General features: G+C 57.6%; 1 protein-coding gene across 2 annotated transcripts; it reads left to right on the top strand.

Annotated features, from left to right (window-relative positions):
* Positions 1–2087: 2087 nt before the first annotated feature.
* Positions 2088–17180, top strand: PDLIM4 (PDZ and LIM domain 4). 2 transcript variants are annotated; one of them, XM_021701774.1, is made up of 7 exons: positions 2088–2265; positions 7102–7253; positions 10853–10934; positions 15721–15902; positions 16110–16273; positions 16614–16731; positions 16863–17180. In XM_021701774.1, exons 1-7 carry the CDS (start codon positions 2173–2175, stop codon positions 17065–17067), a joined length of 996 nt encoding a protein of 331 aa, XP_021557449.1. In that variant the 5' UTR covers positions 2088–2172; the 3' UTR covers positions 17068–17180. The 2 variants fall into 2 exon arrangements, with proteins under 2 accessions (XP_021557449.1, XP_021557450.1); XM_021701775.2 differs by lacking the exon at positions 16614–16731.
* The last annotated feature ends 2171 nt before the right edge of the window (positions 17181–19351 follow it).

The raw sequence follows: 19351 nt of genomic DNA on the forward strand, positions 1-19351 counted from the left end.
GTGATAGAAGCCCTCACAGATTACACTGACGAGATCATAAAGGGCTAGGAAAGTCATATTCAGGAGGACTACTTCTGGAAGGGAGTGATATGCCTCCCCGCAAAAGGAAGTAAACAGGAAGGCAGTGAAGTGATTTCAGGATGGGTGGGGTGGGGGTGTGGGTTGACAGTCTCTAGAGGTGTGTAAGTTGGGTGAAGGAAGCAGTGCTAAGGAGGACTTTCAAGAATCCACTAGATGTCTCAGGTAGGAACTTCCACAGACTCTTAAGGATCCCTTTCCCCCAGCATGACTCTGTGCCACTTACATTCACTATAGTTCTTGGAATCCAGATAAGGGGTCTCTGACTACCCAGCCATTCTGTGCATCTAACACTTGGACAGTCTGTGATAGGTGATGGTTGTCCCCACTGTCCATGTTACTCAGTGGGATCCAAGGTCTGTGGAGCCTCTTGCCTAAGGACCTCTGAGAGACCACCCGGAGACCATGGCCCCTCCACTCTGTCCAAGTCCACTCCTCTCCAGGCCTGTATGGGGCTGAACAGAAACCTCCACCTCACAGGACTGAGAGCTCAGTACTGTGGCTGGCACTCTGTGGGTATGAACACCGCCCCCCCCAATACATACCACTGCCACTCATACCACTCAACTTTCTCTGCCAACTGAACAGATAGCAGCACCCCACCCCCCAGAGAGGAACCCATGTTCCACTGTGAAGGCACCCCCCATTCCTTGGACTACCCTAAGTTTCTTGCTCTCTCTTTTTTAAGATTTTATTTATTTATTTGACAGAGAGAGAGCACAAGCAGGGGGACGGCAGGCAGAAGGAGAGGGAGAAGCAGGCTCCCCGCTGAGCAAGCAGCCAGATGCGGGGCTTGATCCCAGGGCCCTGGGATCATGACCTGAGTCAAAGGAAGACGCCTAATGACTGAGCCACCCAGGCACCCGAGTTTGTGCCTCTTATGTGGCCTCCCTTCTTGGGGCTGTTAGAGACCCCATGGACACATCTCACCCCATAGCCTGTTAGCCTCCAGAGGGCAGAGCCCTTACAAAAAGTTGGCTAAGAGGGCACACAGGGTTGTCAAGAATGGCTAAATTAGGGGCCTCCTCAGAACCTGGGAAAAAAATGCCAAACAAACAGTGCTTTCCTGACACAGCCAGGCACGAAGTGTCCAGGGGAGCCAAGCCATGGCACCTGCAAGGGCCGTTCAAGGACATCCCTGGAGCACAATGGCCGAGAGTGAAAACAGCACCAGGAAGGGCATCAAGCGAAAGCCTGCCCACAATTCCATGCCCCTCAAATACATCACTCCCCTCAGTGGTGCTGCTACTACCCCAACCACCTTAGCTGCTCCTTTTCTCGGAAGCCTGGGGAAACAAAACTCCCTGCAAAGGAGGATGGGAAGAGGCAGTGCAGCCTGGGAGACGGCCTGAGAGCGGAGGGAAGCTGGGGAAGGAGGGACAGCTGGAAGGACAAGACGCCACCTTGCTTCTAGACTCAAGTCAGGGGCCGCTTCTTCCAGACAGACCTCCTGGCCTCCCAGAACGAGTTTGGGGACCTTGCTGTTCTCACCCCGTACTTGGCACTGCCTGCCGTCTTCCTGGGGCTGTGTCCCTGGCCCAGGCCTCCTCAGGCCGGAGGCTGCTCGTCAGCGCTTGCTGTGCAGAGGAGGACTCGCACCACAGCGAGGGGTAAGGAGGCAGGTCGGCCTGCCAGGACCTTGAGGAGTTTTCGGGGCAAGGCACGGCCCCATCCCGCATCTGGGCCGCCCCCCATCCCTCCTCAGGCTGGAGCGCCGCCGGGTAGATGGGACTTCAAAGGGCCTGTGCCCGAAAGGGTCCACGGCCCTCAGGGCGAGGCCAGGGCAGGATCCCGGACGTCGGGGCTGTCCTGGTCGCGGGGTCTCCGCGACCGCGGCGGGGGGTGCCGGGCTCCAGACGCGCGGGCCGAGGGGCGGGTCCTCAGAGCCCCCCGAAGTGGGCGGGGCGGGCCGGCCGCGGGGCCAATCCGGGCGCTAGGGGAGCGGGGGCGGGGGCCGGGTGGAGGGGGGTACGGGGGCGGGCGGCCCGGGGGCGGGGCGCGGCGTCCAGGCTGAGGCGGCGGCGGCGGCGGCGGCGGCGGTGGCTCCGGCTCCTCAGTGTCCGGCTCAGGCTCCGGCTGCGGCTCCCGCCCGCGATGCCCCACTCCGTGACGCTGCGTGGCCCTTCGCCCTGGGGCTTCCGCCTAGTAGGCGGCCGGGACTTCAGCGCACCCCTCACCATCTCGCGGGTGAGTCCGGCGGCCCCGGGGCGGCGGGGAGGTCTTCGATCTGAGACCCTGTCCTCGCGGTCCATCCGAGACCCCGATCCCCGACGTCCCTGAGGTTCGAAAGCCAAGGACTGGCCAGGGCGACACACGGGCTCTGGAGGCTTCCAGGCAGGGCAGTGCGGCCCCAACCCCCTCCCTCCCTGCGCGGGGCCTGCCTGCCCTATCCCTTGAAGGATCCGCTCCCCCCACCCCAGTTCACACACCAGCCTCCCTGCTGGTCTCATTTTGGGGGAGTTGCTGCAGGCCCGGGAAGGAGTGCACTGGGCCAGGGGTCTGGACAGATCTACAGAGGCCCAGAAACACTGCTGCTTAAACTGAACCCAGCCTGAGCATTTGGGGCAAAATGACTGAGAGCCCCTTCTCCTATCAAAGGTCCCTGCCAGTAGAGCTGGGTGACCCCAGGGAGATCTGGGGTCCTCTCTGAATGTGAAAAGAAGAGCCATCCACTTCCTCACTCTAGTTCTGGTCAGACTCTCATCTATGACCTCAATCGTCCTAAGGGGAAGTGACCAAGAGGAATTTTGGGCTTCCAGGGGATGGGGAGACTTGACTGTGAGGTTGTGAGACCCCCTCCCCACAAGACCACACAAGGCCAGGGGCCACTATAGCCTCGGCCCAGTTCCTCCGGTTCCCAGGGCCATGCATTGCCCCAGGCTTAGGACAGAGGAGAGAGAGGAGTGGGCACAGCCCTGGGTGGTGGCTAATCTGAGGAGGACAGAGGAGCTGAGGAAGGGATTCAGGCCCTGTCAGAAGGGGTGCCCAGTCTCAGGGAGACAGGATCCTGGCCCTGCCTCAGAGTCCCTTAGTTTGAAGGGCTAAAACAGGGGAGTCAGACTCTGCCTTTGGGGATCCCAGAACCAGGGGACAAAGCTCTCACTCTGGAGGAAAGAGCAGAGGGGTCCTCGGGGCATTTGAGTTCCATCCTTTATCCCCACACAGGCTGCCTTTGGGGGCCTGAGTCAGGAGAACTGAGAACCACCTTCCCCGACTGTACCGCCACCTCTCCGTGGAGGCTGCACCAAGCTGGCTGGCCTTTCAGAGCCTTCTTTCCACTGCTTGGGAGGGGGTGGGCACCCGGTGGAGCGGAGAATCATGGAATCCCATTTCTGGGGGCCAGGGTGACAGGCAGGCCCAGCTGTCCTGGGAGGCTTCCCACATCTGCCCTTACCCATGGCCACCAGGTTCCTGGGGCTGAGTGAGGTGGGCCTTTAACACATCCGGGAGCCTTTCATCTCCCACTTCCCTGAGGGAGACGGCTGTGTGTGTGTGTGTGTGCGTGTGTGCGTGTGTGTGTGTGTGTGTGCGCGTGCATGTGTGCATGTATGCCTTGCTGTGTGTCCGCCAGGGCGGGCTGGTGGGGGTGCTGTGCCGGCCAGCAGTCCAGGCACCCTGGGCGTGAGGCCGCTGACAGGCTCAGTGGTGGCGGCTGACGGCCACAGGCGGCAGGGAGCAGACACATCTGTTGTCCACGCGGCTGCCTGCCCGTGGAGGAAAGGCCTCCACACGTCACAGTGGCAGCCACCGGCGGCCTTGTTTGGAGCTGACCGGGATGCAGGCTCCTGGCAGGCAGGCAGGCTGGGAGAAGGTTTGCCAGAAAGAACCACCCCTTGTCCCCCAGAGTCTTGCGGCAGCAGCTCAGGCCCAAGGAACCAGGATGCCTGAGCCTGGATTTGGGTGGGATCTGGGAAGACGTATGCGGCTGGGAGACACAGGCCACAGCTTGCCCAGCAGGTACCTCAAGGGCAGATGATATGTGGGAGTGTTTTTACCAAGGGGGCTCGAGACCCAACCTTTTCCATGCTTCCAGGGCCTCCCCCTGCCCACCCCACTGCAGTGACAGCCACACTCAGACAGGGAGAAGGCTGGCTGCCTGGCGGAGCTGGGACCTTACAACCTCAGCCCATGAAGCCTCAGAGAGCCCCCAAGAACACTGCCCCGGGCTTCTTCTCCTATGAACTACGGTGACTGCTGGCCCTGGCTGAGCATCTGCGGCATTCCAGGCCCCACCCCAATGGGTGTTGGTACCAGCTCCCCCGCAACCAGCGCCTGGAGTGAGCACCACCATGTGCTCAACCCATTGTGGGGACTTTTTACCCTGATTGTCTCAGGTAGTCCTCCGAGAGTCCTGACCGGTAAGGACTCCCTCTGGCCTCACATTATAGATGGGGACACTAAGGCTCAGAGAGGCCAAGGTGGTGTATCCAGAGAAGCAGAACAGGGACAGGAACCCAGGCCTGTCTGGCACTTGCTGTGACCGTATGGGATAATACGGCCCCAGACTCTGTGACTCCCAGTCCGCCACAGTGTCTAGGCTGGGCAGAGTGGAGCAGGGGCCGGGAATGTAGCTGCTGCAGGTGAGGGGGCTGGTTCGTGCCCCAGCCTCCCAGCTGACCTCGCTGTACCCCTCTCCCTTCCTTCTGTCTATTTATCCTGCACTCAGCAGCCAGAGGGAGAGGCCTGAGTTAAACTGCTTAGAACCCTCCATAGTTCCCAACCACCCAGGAGAAATGCCAGCTTCTCACCTGGGCCTACAAGGCCCGCAGGTCTGGCCCCTGCTTCTTTGACTTTCCTTCCGCTCTCTTCTCACTAATGATGCTTCAACCCCAGAAGACTGCTTTTATTCTCTCCCAGATGAGCCATTATCCATGGTGATCTTTTTACCTGCAACACTCTCTCTCCCCTGGGACGCTCTCTCCCCTCACTCCCTTTCTGCAGAAAATCACACAGTGATTAGTGGATAAGACTTGGAACCTGTTGCCTTGGAATGAAATCCTAACTCTGCCATTTATCAATTGAGCATCCTTCTGCACTTCTCTGGACCTCGGTTTCCTCACCTCACCTAATCCTGGAGGATTCATGAGACAATGCATATAAAGGCAGTTGGGAGAGTCACGGTTTCCTGGCCTCATGCCCTCTCTGACCAGAACTCCTCAAGCTAGTGGAGCTGGCAGAGTCCCAGCCACCCCAGCTTTCAAGAACTTCCTCCACCCACAGGGTCCTGAATGCACCCCTTGTACTGGCTGAGTCATCCTGCAGCTAGCCGCCCCCCTGAAGAAAAAGACTGCTCTCCAGCGTGGGGACTGGGGCAAGGTGTCCCTTCCCCCAGGCCTCCCTTACTTCATCTCTAGGAATGAGAACAGCCTCTGTCTCATCAGTGGTTGAAAGGTTGCCATGAACTAGTTATGGGTAAAGCACAGAGCCCAGGCCATGTCACAGAGCATGTGTCCATGAAGGAGAGGGGCCTGAAGCTGGGCCTTGAGTGGAGGGTGGGATAATGCCCAGTGGGTCCTTCCCCCAGGATGACAGGCTTGTGCGAGTGCCCAGGCCCTGTGGATAAGCATTCATGGGCTATTGGCTGAGGGGGTCATGCTCCAGAAAAACATTCCTTGGGGCAGCCTATTTCAGGGCGGGTCAGCTTAGGCACTGCCCACACCAGGACTCCAGCCAAGGAGCTGCCAGCACCTCGGCTTTGTCCACTCACTACTGAAAACTGGATAAGCTGAGCCTAGCTGGGCTTCCAGGAGCTCTCAACTCCAGCAATAGGAACGGGGTCACTGGAAGCTGTTGAGGGCACCACTGGGGAGGCTGGGTAGGAATGAGGGCACCTACAGGGCCCTGGCTGGTTCAGTTGGTAGAGCATGTGACTCTTAATCTCAGGGTTATGAGTTTGAGCCCCACATCAGGCATAGAAATTACTTAAAAAAATTTTTTTTAATGAGGGTGCCTAAAGTCTCTTTCCAAAGGCTGTGTTGAGACCAAGGAGAGGGCAAAGAGTGCCCTGTTGCCTGAACACCCCTGGGCCCCCTTCTCAGGCCTCCCTGTTCGCCTATCCGCAACCTCATGTGGTCCTCATCCAGGGACCGACAGTGTAAGAAGCTCCAGATCTGGACACATTTGCCTGGAGTTAATAGTAGCACCAGGGTGGCCTGAGAGAGTGTCTGTCCTGCAGAGGAAGTGGGGATAAAATTGTGACTCAGGAGCACAAGTGGGCAGCTGGAAGTACGTGGTCCTGGACTTGCTGGGGACGTGATGACACAGACCCAGAACAAAGCTCTAACAATGTTAGGGGAGCAAAGTGGTAAATGGGGTGCACAGAGTACTGTGAGAGCCCAAAGAAGAGGCTCCTAGGGGAATGGCCTGTCTGCTAAGACATGAAGGTGAGGAGGAGTCAGCTGGTACTTAGGGTTTGAGGTCAAAAGGAAGAGTGTTGCAGGTCGAGAGAAGAGCATCTGCAGAAGCGTGGAGGTGAGAACTATCCGGGGCTGTCGGTAACCCCTGGATATTCGGTTGGTCGGGACGGAGTGTGGGGAGGTGGAGGTGAATGTGGGGTGGGGAGTAGGGATGAAAGGAAACAAGTAGGGAGACAAGGAAATATCAGGCCAAGGGGCTGCTGTGCAGTATGTCTGGGTAGGGCCCTGTCTATGGAGGGTATTTGTGACATGTCCCTGCTTTGTATGTATCTGGAGCACATGTGTCCCCGTGTGTCCCTTGCATGTCCTTCGGCACATATGCAGGCAACAAGAGTGACATCCCACTTGTCCCAGTCCCAAAGAAGCCCCTCTTATATGCCCTCACACCTTAGCAGTGCTTCAGGGGCTGGAACTGGGGATGTTTAGAGCAGAGGCTGTGGCAAGACCACATGGGGACTCAACCGGTCTCTGGGCTGGTCCCCCGCCCAGGTCGTGTGGGCAGCAGGGCCGCACAGCCCAGGTTCTGAGGTTGGAGGGGGTCCAGGGCAGAGACTGCAGCAAGGCCACATAATGACTGACGCCCAGGCCTCTGGCTTGTCCTCTACAGGTTCACGCCGGCAGCAAGGCCGCACTGGCCGCCCTGTGCCCCGGAGACCTGATCCAGGCCATCAATGGGGAAAGCACAGAGCTCATGACGCACCTGGAGGCGCAGAACCGCATCAAGGGCTGCCATGACCACCTCACACTCTCTGTGAGCAGGTACGCACAGGGCAGGCTGGGCCGGGGTGAGGGGGGGCGGGGGGCGGGGTGATTTCAGTCTCCTGGTATGGTCCCCGTATCACAGATGAGATAGCTGAGGCTCAGAACAGTTAGCAGGTGCCTAAAGTCACACAGCAAGGGAGTGGGGAAGCAAAACTTGTCCTTGGGTCTCTCTCACTCCTAGGAGTGGCTGCCGACCATTCCTGCCACCCCACGGCTGTCCTGCCTCGGCTGGCCCCGCTACGGGCCGTGCTTCTGCCCTGGGTAAATCTGGATGCTATGGCCTGTATCATGCCATACAGCCTACATGAAGGGGAGGATTGGGGATCCCCACGCCCCATATGTGCCTTATAAATGGTCTAGGATGGAAGGTGCACCTGAGGCTTCTGCAGCCCTAGTCAGGCCCTGGGTCTTTGTTCAGCTCTAAAGGCAGTTGGCCAGGTCCTGACTGAGTGGGATCTCCCTTCCCCCCCATCTTGCTTGGATCCAGGGAAGTCAGACATAACTGCTCAGCTCTGCCACGTTCACTGCTAACAGGGACTTTCCATGATTCCCCTGTGGACGCGTGTCGGCAAAGCCTCCTCAAACCACAACACGGCTAACTATGCGTTAGAGCTGGCAGGGCTGGGAGCCATCAAACATGTTAGCAAGGCTTCTGAGATAGCCTCCACGTGTGTCTGGCCCGGGTCTGGGTCCGGGTTGGGGTCAGGACCCCTGACTGTGCTCTTGGAGCTGAGTACAACTCCAAGGGGAGTGGGCCCTGGCCTGGGAGTTCAGCAGAGCTGGGTGTAATCCAGACTCTGTGGGGTCTTAGGTACACCAGATGACCTCTGTGAGCCTGGGTTTCCTTCTCCACCAAACAGGATCACATTCTTCACCCTCTCCCAGACTGAGGTACAGTCTGGCTGGGGGAAACATCAGCACTGCTCTGCCCACGAGTGGCCTCTGTGGCCGCCCCACTTGGCTGGTTTCCTGGGCCCTGACTCACCTCCGGCCTTGATTTTGCATGGCTAAAGAAGGGAAGCCCTGGTAGTAGTGGGGTGGGGGAGGCAGCAGGGGCTTGTAGGGGGCCTGAGTCAGGAGGTTCCCAGAGGGAATAATGTCAGGGGAGGGTAGCAGGATGGGGGCAGGGTGGAGGTCCCCCCTCCTTCCTTCCTTCCTTCCTTCCTTCCTTTCCTGGTCATTTGTTCCAAGCCAAGCATGGATGGAGCCAGGCTTCCCCTGACCTGTTCTACTCTGCCCCCAAATGCTGCCTGGCCATGGAGCAGGTGAGAGCACATTCTCTATCACAGATCTGGGTTCAAGTCCCAGCTCTGCACTTGAGAACTGTGTTATCCCCCAGCAAGTGATTTAATCTCCAAGCTCTCAGTTTCCTTAACTCCAAAATGGGACCATTTTAGGATTGGGAGATTGGATGCTTATGATGTACCAGGTCTGCTCAGGGTGAAAAGCTGGGGTCCTGTCTTCCAGCCCCCATTCCCAGTTCTCACACATGCAGATTCTGGGAGATTAAGACATGAAGGCCACCTTGGCCCAGGGGGTCATTTCTTCTCCTGATCACCTCTCACCAGCAAGGCCTCTGACCCTGCTCTCTGTCCTGCCTGCTATGCCAGGACCTATGCTCCAAAGACCTCTTCAACGTGGTTTCTGTGGAAGATCAGCCTGGTGAGCTGACTGGAGAGAGCTATTCTGTGCCCCCACCCCCAGAACTCTATCCAGACCAGTTCCCTACCTGCCCTCTTATGTATAGAGGGCTCTAATCCTCCACAGACTTCTCCACAGGATGAAAAGTGAAGGAAGGGCCCAGCTTCCCTGCTATGCTTATTTTGTCTAGAACTTGGAGCCAGTTATCTAACAATCCAAGCTAACCCATACTTTGTGGGCATTTCTGTAGGCCCAGAACCTTCCTGGCATCAGCTCCAACCTTGGGCTTCTGGTGGGGTCTGTTTTGCCCATTGTGTATATTACAAGATGCAGTTACATGGCCCATCCTTGGGCTGTCATTTTGCTTAAAGATGGTAGATGTTGGGCGCCTGGGTGGCTCAGTCATTAAGCGTCTGCCTTCGGCTCAGGTCATGATCCCAGGGTCCTGGGATTGAGCCCAGCATCCGGCTCCCTGCTCGGCGGGAAGCCTGCTTCTCCCTCTTCCCTGCTTGTGTTCCCTCTCTCGCTGTCTCTCTCTCTGTCAAATAAATAAATAAAATCTTAAAAAAAAAAAAAAAGATGGTAGATGTTAGCACCTCTCAGGCCTGAAGTGAAGGCCTAGGGATGGAGATTGAATAAGCCCTTCATTCTGATCTGCTGCCTTGGGCCACGCTCTTTGCTCTGGGTACTTTGTGCACTCCGACCTCCAGACCACAGGCTTGTACTTCTCTTCTGGGCAGAGCTTCAGGGAAGTATAAGGCCGTCTTAACCACATGAGATGTCCTAGACTGATCTCAGCAGAGTTCCGAGTGGGCGGAGGCCATAGGTGGAGCTGTGAGTTAGGGCAGTCCCTGGGAGCCTGGCTGAGAGGGCTGGGGCCAGGCACCAGTGGGGATGGTGTTGCCCTTGGGCAGCAGAGCTTGGTCGCACAGGCCTGTGGAAGGCTCTGGAGGAGAGAGGCTAGTCTGTACTGGGTTAAGGAACGGGCCACGGTGTGGAAGTGTAGAGTGAGTGTGGTCTACAGGTGTAGACAGATAGTTAAAATCCTTCAGTGAGTTGGGGAGAGAGAGGCCGTGTTGAGCTGCTGGCCCAGTGATGAGTTCTTGGAAAGCCCCAGGAGGCCTTTTGAGGTGAATGGGGACATTATTCCCCTTCCGTCTAACCATCTAACCAGCCTCACTTCACACCCACCTGTCAGTCCAGGGTCTGTGCACCCTATGGCTTGCCTCCTCACAGGGCTACCGAATGGCAGGACTGGGCCCCAGGCCCATAGCCTCTCAGTCCCGCCTGCCCTGCCTGCCCCGCCTGCCCGGCTTATGGCAGGTTTATGATGTTTTTCTCCCTCCTGAGTGGTGTTTGGCTTTTGGTTTCTATGGTGAAGCAGGAATTTCCTAATGGCCTGTTTCCCATCTGGGCTGGGCAGACATTGGTGATGACTCTGCCGGCAGCAAGAGGGGAGGAGCACCCCTCAAAGCCTTTATGTCACCTCCCCCAGAGCCCATGGATGCCTGACCTCCAGGCCAGGCCAGAGGCTGTGGATGGAAGAGGATAAGCAGATGGGCTCCTCACTGATCAATGTGTGAGGCCTGACGCACCCTGCTATGAGCTCGCCTTCTTTTTGCTGAGGCCACGGAGAGGGTGAAAAAGTGGGGAAGCAGAGGGCTTCTGTTGTATCCTGTCTGGGAATGAGACCAGAGAGGCATGGAGCAGCTGGTGGGGCTGGAACACACAGCCTTGCCCTAGGCAGGTGGCAGATCTAGAGTTCTGTCTCCTTGCCCACAACGGCCACCATTCTGGTGCAGGGGCAAGTGCGGCAGTGGGGTCCTCTGCTATGCAGAGTGCCAGGCCTGGTCCTGGGTGGCTCTGGGCACAGAGTGCAGCCCCTCTTGGTCCTGGTCCCAGTCATGGTAGGCACAGTAAGCAGACCTATCTGACCGTCCTAATTCCTGTCGCAGACCTGAAGGCAGGAGCTGGCCCGGTGCCCCAGAGGACAGCAAGGCTCAGACACAAAGGATCCACACTGACCCTGAGGCCCAGGTATGTATGGACACCACCAGGCCTGGCCTGTCAGAGCAAGCCCAGGGCAGAGGGGCCAGGCCTGGTCCATGGGTTTAATTGCACTAGATGTCTTGCTGTCTGGCTTTTGGATGCCCAGGCCAGAGACTGAAGCAGCAGACTTCTCTGGTCCATGTCCATGCCCCATCTTGTGCTCCCCAGGTGATGAGCATCTGCTGGGGGCTCTGTCTGTACTCTAGGCAGTCCTAGATTCTGAGATAAAGGTACTTAGAGCGGGCAGGAACGGGGCTAGGCCTTGGCTCAGGGCTACCACCCGCCTGGCTAGGTTTCACTCTGGTGCCTAGTGATGCCAGACCAAGAGGAAGTCACTGGGCTTGGGGGCTGGCTGGGGGGAAACTGTAGGCTGTGGAGTGACCTCAGACTGTTTGGGTACTCTCTTCTGTCTCATCTTAGCCATGGACACCCACCTGGCTAAAGCCAAACTTGGGCCTCAAGGCTGACCTTAGAATATAAGGCAATTCCTTGCTCTATCTAAGGCTGAAGTTTTCTCCTGGCCATCCTGTGATTGCACCCAGCAGACCTCAGGCCACTGTCACCTTGCCATGTATGACAGGAGTCACAACTATGATACTGTCCTCAAATGCAGGAGGGCGGCGGGAAGAAGCTGCTCTAGGGCCTCGTTTTGCCATGGACGTGAGGGGTAGCCAAGTGGGCAGGGCTGAAGTATCCAGAGCCAGCTCAACATCTCTGGGCTAGAGAGTTTGGACAAGGTGGAGATTGGACTGGTCTATGATGGAGCCAGAGCTGTGGGACTCAGCATGTGGGGCCATGGCCTTCTAGGCCTCCTCGTGTCTACTCTCTCACCATGGAGGCTTCACCGTATAGAAGGCCATCTCCCTCACCATTTATCCCAATCCTCTTGTTCTGATATTTGTTCCCTACCTTGCTTTTGCTGGAATCTCGGAGGCCAGATGCTTACTACATGCCAGGGAGTGCCCGTTGAAAAGGAAGAGGCACTTAGCAACTCTGGAATGGCAGAAGCCAGGGGCCAGAGGAGTCCAGAGTAGGCACATGATTCACCTAAAGGTTTAGAGAGGACTTCCTGGAGGAGGGAGAATCCAAGCCAAGACCTGCAGGACTAGGAAGAATAAGGCCAGCAAAGAGGCGTGGAGAAGGGAAGTGTGCAAGGAATCACATGCAAAGGCTCAGAAGTGAGATTGTGCATCATAGGTTCAGAAAAAAGAAAGCTCCGAGGGTGGGAGGGCAGAAGCAAGGGATGAGGTGATGGGGCAGAACCACAGACAGTCTCTTGGTTTCCACTGTCCAGGACCTCAGCTGTTCCTGCAGAGATTTGTGGCCACACTTGTGTCTCCAGAGCTTGCCCTGGTCCAAGGGGCCAGGGGTGAGCAGGGGTTGACAAATCAGCCAGGCGGCAGGCAGCAGCCTTGTGCAGGCCCCAGCACCTATGTGAGGCCAGATGTCCCGTGTGAGAGCAGGATGGACAGGGCACGAGCACAGGAGTTTTGGAATTTGAATCTCAGCTCTATTCTGTCCTTCAGGAGAGGCTCAGGGCCAGGGCGCCTGGGGGCGGGGGGGCTGGAGAACAGCGGCCCCTGCCCCCAACACCTTCCCTTACTGACCTCCTCAATGGCCAGGCTGCCAGTGGCTCAGGCTGGAGTCAGAGGGATTTTCTCTAAGCTGAGGGGGCTGCCCCTCAGCTGCCATCCCCCTCTTGTAATTAAAAGTCATGAACTCGGGACGCCTGGGTGGCTCAGTTGGTTAAGCGTCTGCCTTCAGCTCAGGTCATGATCCCAGGGTCCTGGGATCGAGTCCCGCATCGGGCTCCCTGCTCCGCGGGGAGCCTGCTTCTCCCTCTGCCTCTGTCTCTCTCTCTGTCTCTCATGAATAAAAAAAAATAATAATAAAAATCTAAAAAAAAAAAAAGTCATGAACTCCATGGGTGGCGACAGAAACACCCCCACCCAGCCCCCGCAGGGCTGTGTCCTCAGGAACACAGACACAGGGCCCATTGTCCCCACTGTGCTCCCACCCTCCGCCTGCAGCGGCGAGTGGGTGGGCCCAGCCAGAGACATCAGAGGAGGAGAAAACCACAGTTGGCCCTAAGACCAGCACAAGGTACCCTGACATGCACCCCCGATGCAAATAGGTTCTGCAGGTCATGTAGGGTCATAGGAGACCCTTCTTCCCTCGGGCCTTACTCAGGTGGGAACACAAGAGGCATCTGGTCCAGCCCGGGGCAGAGGAAGGATGACGATAAGGGAAGGTTTCTTGGAGAGGATGGCACTTAAGCTGAGAACCAGGCGATGGGTTAAGGCAAGCCAGGTAGAGCAGGCAGCACTCGCACACTCAGCCTGTCCCCTCCAGACCTGCAGGGAGCTGGGGTTTGGCCTCCCGGAGGTACCACCCGCTCCTCTGGACTTAGTGCCCACCTCCATCCAAGCTGAGTGCCCAAGATGCTTTTTTTTTTTTTTTAAGATTTTATTTATTTATTTGAGAGAGAGAGAGAGAGCACGCGCAAGCGGGGAGGAGAGGGAGAAGCAGGCTCCCCAAGAGCAGGGAGGCCGATGCGGGGCTCGATCCCAGAACCCTGGGATCATGACCTGAGCCAAAGGCAGATACTTAACCAGCTAAGCCACCCAGGCGCCCCGAGTGTCCCAGATTCTGACCACAGTCATGTGGGAGCTGATGAACAAGCCGGCAGTTATCCCATTCTGCTGATTATCCCACTGAGGCTTCAACAACCAAATCAACAGCTGCAGATACTCAGAGAGGGGGGAGCACGTGACACCAGGTGCACTACCACACAGAGCGGGGGACATCCAGGACTAGGAATAGGAACTCAGGAATGCCCATGACAGCCCTTCATCCAACAAGCATCTGCTGTGTGCCAGGCACTATGCTCAGTGCTTTACACGCAACTGTCTCATTTTATCCCCACAAGGAACTTAGGATGTAGAGACCATTACAATCCCCATTCAACAGATGAAAAAACAGATTCAGGGAGGTGGTAGAGGTGGGACTCAGCCGAGACTGAGGTCACCATGTATATCCTAACCACTGAGTTCAGACCGAGAGAGGCGGCTGCATGGGTGGCCGTGGGAGGGGCCGTGGCTTTGATGACCCTGCTGGGTGAGTGAGGGCCTCATTCGCCAGGACCTTCTGACTCCCCTTCCTGTCCCAGCCTCCTCCGTACCAGACCCAGCCCTGCCCCCACAGCCCATGGCCCATCTGGTCTCCATTACAGGCCAGGCCAGCCTTGCCTGCCTGTCTGCCCTGCAGACACATGTGCAAAAGTGATCGGGTTTCTCAGAGGCTTTTGTTCAGCCCAGTGGGGAAGAGGGCTTTCCTACTGCTATTGCCTCATTGATAGGGGCCCACCTGGGCAGCGGGAGACCCTCCCCTTTGTCTGTTGAGGTGGGGGAAATGGGGGCACCACCCCCACTCAGTGGCTGGTCCGCCCTTAACTCAAGCTCCCACCCAGCTCAGAGGCTGCAGAAAAAGCAACGGCAGTCGGGACAAAGCTCTGCAGGCTCCGCTATGCCCCAGTGCTGGAGGCTGCCTGAGTCCGATACAGGCTCTTTCCCTTTAGAGTAGACATCTTGTCCCCACCACCTAGTCTCCTCGTCCCCAGTGTAGAGCAGAGAGGAAATTTGCATGTCACCTCCCAGGCTGATGCTGAGACCCACCTTCCTGTCCTGGACTCTTGTGCCTTATCCTAAAGTCAGGCTGCTCTGGCCACCAACCTCCTCCCAGCCATGGAGGCTACTATTACGGTGGTCCCAGGGTGACCAGCACTGGCTCTGAGTATATGAGACTGTGTATGTATGATTAGGTATATGTCAGTGGACTGGCTAGACCTTGTGTGCTGTCTTTGTGCATGTGTTTGTCTGTGAAAGTTCTTGTGAGAGTGTGCATGCCTGTGTGTGCCTGCAAGCTAGGGGCAGCATAGCCTTGGACTCTGCAGAGACAAAGATCCCCAGTCCCCATTCAGATCCATACCCATGGAGATACCTCCCTTTTCTCCTGAGCTGAGGACACATGGTCAAGGCATTTCCCCAAATGTTTCAGCCAAGGGCACCAGGCTGGCCATGGAGTGGTAGGGTGGGGATCTTTAAGGCCTGGCCCAGCCGCTGCCCCCCATCTGCTTTGCCTGTAGAAGGGCCATGCATATCGCCCTGCAGAGCATGAAATGGAGGCAGAGGTACAGGCCTGAAAGGGGCTGACCTCCCAATGACGCCTTTGAACCTCAGTCTGCCCCCCACCCCCATTGTGTGCTTTGGGCACACAGTGATTAATGACTCTTCCTGGCTGCAGGACAGGGCTTTCTTTTTCATGTTCCCAGCTATGGGCCCCTACAATACCCAGCACAGTTCTGGCAGGTGAGAAGGCCTGGCACCAGGACCATCTCTGCAAGGAAGCCACACACTCTGCTCCAGTCACGCTGGCCTTAAAAGGCTACTTGGAATGGTCGTGCCCCAACACCATCCATCACAGGCGCTGGTGGTCAGAACCACCACATGGCTCATGTGCCAAGGTTGAGTCTCAGGCACTTAGGTTTTTGTGTCTGACTTTCCACGGGCATTTCTCATTTCTTCTGGGGTTGAACCAGGCCCAAGTTTCAGCCCTTCCCTGGCTGGGCACCACAGCCCGGAGATGCCAGAGCAGGGGTAACCAGCCAACATCCAAGAAGGCCTGGCATAACGGGGCAAGGATGGAATGTATAAGGAATGTCCAGAAGCCCTACCCCAGATGGTTTCTCAGTGCCTCAGGCCCCTCTCTCTCGTAGGATGGCAGTCCAGCGACCAGCAGGAGGCCCTCAGCCACCGGGATTGGGCTAGAAGATGGCAGGCCAGGCCTGGGACCTCCTTATGGGCAGCCATCTCACCTCCCATTCCATCACAATGGCAGCAGCAATGAGGCTACCTTACTGACCCAAATGAGCACCCTGCATGTGTCTCCACTTCACAGGTAGTACAGAGAAGTGGCCTTTGAAGCCACACCCAGATCCCATCTTAATCCCAGATCTCTCAGATCTCCCTGGGTCACATCTTGACCCCTGACACTTGATCTTTGGGTCTCAGCTGGTTTCATTCTGAAAACCTCACCAGACCCCTGTGCTGGCAGGGGGAAGGCTGGTACCACAACCGTGTCCCTTGGTGCATCTCTTTTGCCCAGCGCGGACACAGCCAGAGGCCTCCCACGGAGCCGTGACTGCGGCGTGGACCTGGGCTCAGAGGTGTACAGGATGCTGCGGGAGCCGGCCGAGCCCTCGGCTTCGGAGCCCAAGCAGTCAGGCTCCTTCCGCTACTTGCAGGGCATGCTAGAGGCCGGGGAGGGCGGTAAGACTCCCGCCACCTTGCCCCACCTGCCTAACCACTCCCTCGGGTGCCCTGGAGAGCCCCGCCCCGCCCCCGCCGCTTTGCGACCCCCCTCCCCCACGTCCTGCCTCCCAGCCATCTACCACTGCCACGTCTCCTCCGAGCGTTCCCACACCCCTCGCGGCGCCTCAGTGTCCCGATTCCCACTCCACCCCTGTCGCGGCCCCTCCCCCTCCAAACCTCGTCCCCAGTCGCAGTGCTCGTGGTCCCGGAAGCTGGGTCCATCCCACACCGCGCAGAAGTGAAGTTCCCTTTTCTGACCTCCGCACCGGGCTCATGCCGCTTGCGCTCCCGCTTTCAGGGGAGCGGCCTGGCTCCAGCAGCCCCCGCAACCTCAAGCCCACGGCCAGCAAGCTGGGCGCTCCGCTGAGTGGCCTGCAAGGACTGCCTGAGTGCACGCGCTGCGGCCACGGCATAGTGTGAGTACCCTCCCCTGCTTCCCCGACCCCGACCCCGGCCTTCCCCCCGGCCGCGCCCGAGGCCCTGGATGGGAGCGTGCTCGCGAATCCGTCAGTCGCCTGAAGCAGTCCTCTCCTGGTCTCCCCATCAGGGGCACCATCGTCAAGGCGCGGGACAAGCTCTACCACCCTGAGTGCTTCATGTGCAGCGACTGCGGCCTGAACCTTAAGCAGCGCGGTTACTTCTTTCTGGACGAGCGGCTCTACTGCGAGAGCCACGCCAAGGCGCGCGTCAAGCCACCCGAGGGCTACGACGTGGTGGCGGTGTACCCCAATGCCAAGGTGGAACTCGTCTGAGCTGCTTCCAGAACCTCCCGTCCCCGCTTCTGCTTTTAATGCCCCGGCGCGGCCCATGTAAATATGTGTTTGCCCCCTGCCTCTCTAATAAATTCCCTCTGCTCGGCCTTGAACATGTCAGTGCCTCTGTTCAGGTGCCAAGCCTGTCCTAGGCACCGGGTGCACTGGTGAGCATCACAGGTGCTGTGCTGTCCTCAAGGAGGCCACAGCCTAGATGGGTGGCAGATATAAACCACAAGGGGCAGTTATAGTAATAGGGAGGTGAGGTCTGGGGTGCTAGAAGTGATGTCACGCCAAGGGGTCGGACCTCGGTGGAGTCAGGGAAGGAGCAGAGAACTAAGGGGTGAGGAGGGAATTGCTCTTCAGGGTGAGGAATTGTGTGTGCACAGGTATGACTAAGGTGAGCACAGACAGGAGAGGTCCCGCCTGGCCACCAGCAGAGCGAGGGCAGCCCCTAGCAGCTGCAGGAAGGATTGGGGGGGGGGGGGAGATCAGCGGGGCTGGCGGGGGGGGGGGGGGGGGGTTATCTGCCTCCTGGCCTTCTCAGCGGCGGAGTTCTCACGGGTTTCTCCCTCTCTCCTCTCCCGCCCCCTGCCCCCTTAAAGTATTCTCACCCCGACCCCTTTTTCTTTCCCCTTCCCCTTTCTCCCCAGCAGGGGGCGCGCTTAGAGAGTGTCGGGGAGGGGCAGTGGGAGATTAGAGAAGGCGAGGCGGGGAAGGGGGGGGTGGGGAGAAAGGAAGAGGGCCCGGGGCCGCACCCTTCGCTTAGCTCCTATCGCCAAAGCCAAGGGTAAACACAACCCCTTCTCCGAGGCCTGGCGGTTACAGGGTGGTGGGGTGACCTGGAGCCTTTCACGGCTCGGTTGCACAAGCCTGCACAGACTCGCACTTATTAAAAATATAAATGGTTATCAGAGTTGGTGAATTATAGCTGTTCACACGCAACAAACTGTCCCGGACTCCGGGTCACACGGATCTGCGCTCTCCACAGCGCGCTCCGGGCCGGAAGCAGCCTCATTTACTCAGTCCCGGTTTATTTAGGGAGCCCCGACTAAAGAACGTTTGTGCTATTTTCAATTTTGTACTATCGCAAACCAAAAAAGACTTATCAGTTCACGCTCTTACCATCAGCACACGACAGTACCCTTTTCCTTCATGCTCTTGCCAACACAGGATATTATCTTTTTTTTTTTTGGCAATCCGATAAGTAAAATAAGACACGTACTTGCTTTAATTTGCATTCCTCTGATTACCGATGATGTGCATTCATTCGACTAATATTTCTTGTGTTTGCTCTTGGGCACTGACTGAACAGTGGGGAACAGGACGGTCTTCTCCCTCCAAGAGTTCTTCTTGCGTGAATTGCCCTAAACCCTTCACTCATTTTCCAAGGCTTATTTAACTTCTTAGTGTTAGGACCTTCTCATATTTTTTAAGAGTCTCTGTTCCTGGACTCGATTCCACTGACACGATCGCATTGATTTAATTACTACTGTTGTAGAGTTTAATATGCCAACCTCTCCTTCTTGTTCTTCATTTACTAACTTGTCAAGGCTGTTCTTGTACATTTCCAACTGTCAAGATTTAGACTCAGTCATGTCAAGCTCTGGAAAAACAAACAAACAAACAAACAAACCTTTTTGAACTGTGACCCTGTCTCTACACACTCCCTTGGTAAGAACTGCCCTGTCCTGAAGAATACTGTGATCCGTGCTTACTCTGCATTTTTTCAGGGGTTGTGTACATAATCTCGTAAATTTTTATTTCTGCTTGCTTCTCGTAGACATCGTGTTCCTGCTTTAAGTCGTTCTGAGAGGCGCCTTCCAAAGGCTCCTCCCGCCGCCTCCTCCCCTCCCTGAGGGCGCCCAGGCCCGGGCGGCGGGCAGGTGTCCCCTGAGAAGTGAGGCGAGGAGAGAGAGGGCTGGAGTCCTGGGCCCGGGTCCTGCGGACGACCTCGTGCCCCGCCGCGCGCGTGTCTCCTTCTGCTCCGCGAGGGGTCAGACGGCGAGCAGGGAGGCCGGGTCTGGAGCGGACCGGGTGTCCGGGCTGCGGTGCCGCGCGCGCGCATGCACACACACACGCACACACGGACACACGCACGCACGCACGCACCCTCTCACTCTCGCCCCCTAAAGCCGCTCGGGAGTCGGGTGGGGCCGGTGGAGGCCTCTGCCCTTTCCTTCCCACCCCGCCTCGCCCCGCGGACCAGGTCCGGGCCCCACCCCGTCCTAGGCGGGCGCAGAAGGGATGACGGGCAGCCGGGGAAGCCATTAGGCGCAGGAGT

The sequence above is a fragment of the Neomonachus schauinslandi genome, chromosome 7 (genome assembly GCF_002201575.2).
Source record: "Neomonachus schauinslandi chromosome 7, ASM220157v2, whole genome shotgun sequence".
Taxonomy (NCBI): Eukaryota; Metazoa; Chordata; class Mammalia; order Carnivora; family Phocidae; genus Neomonachus; species Neomonachus schauinslandi.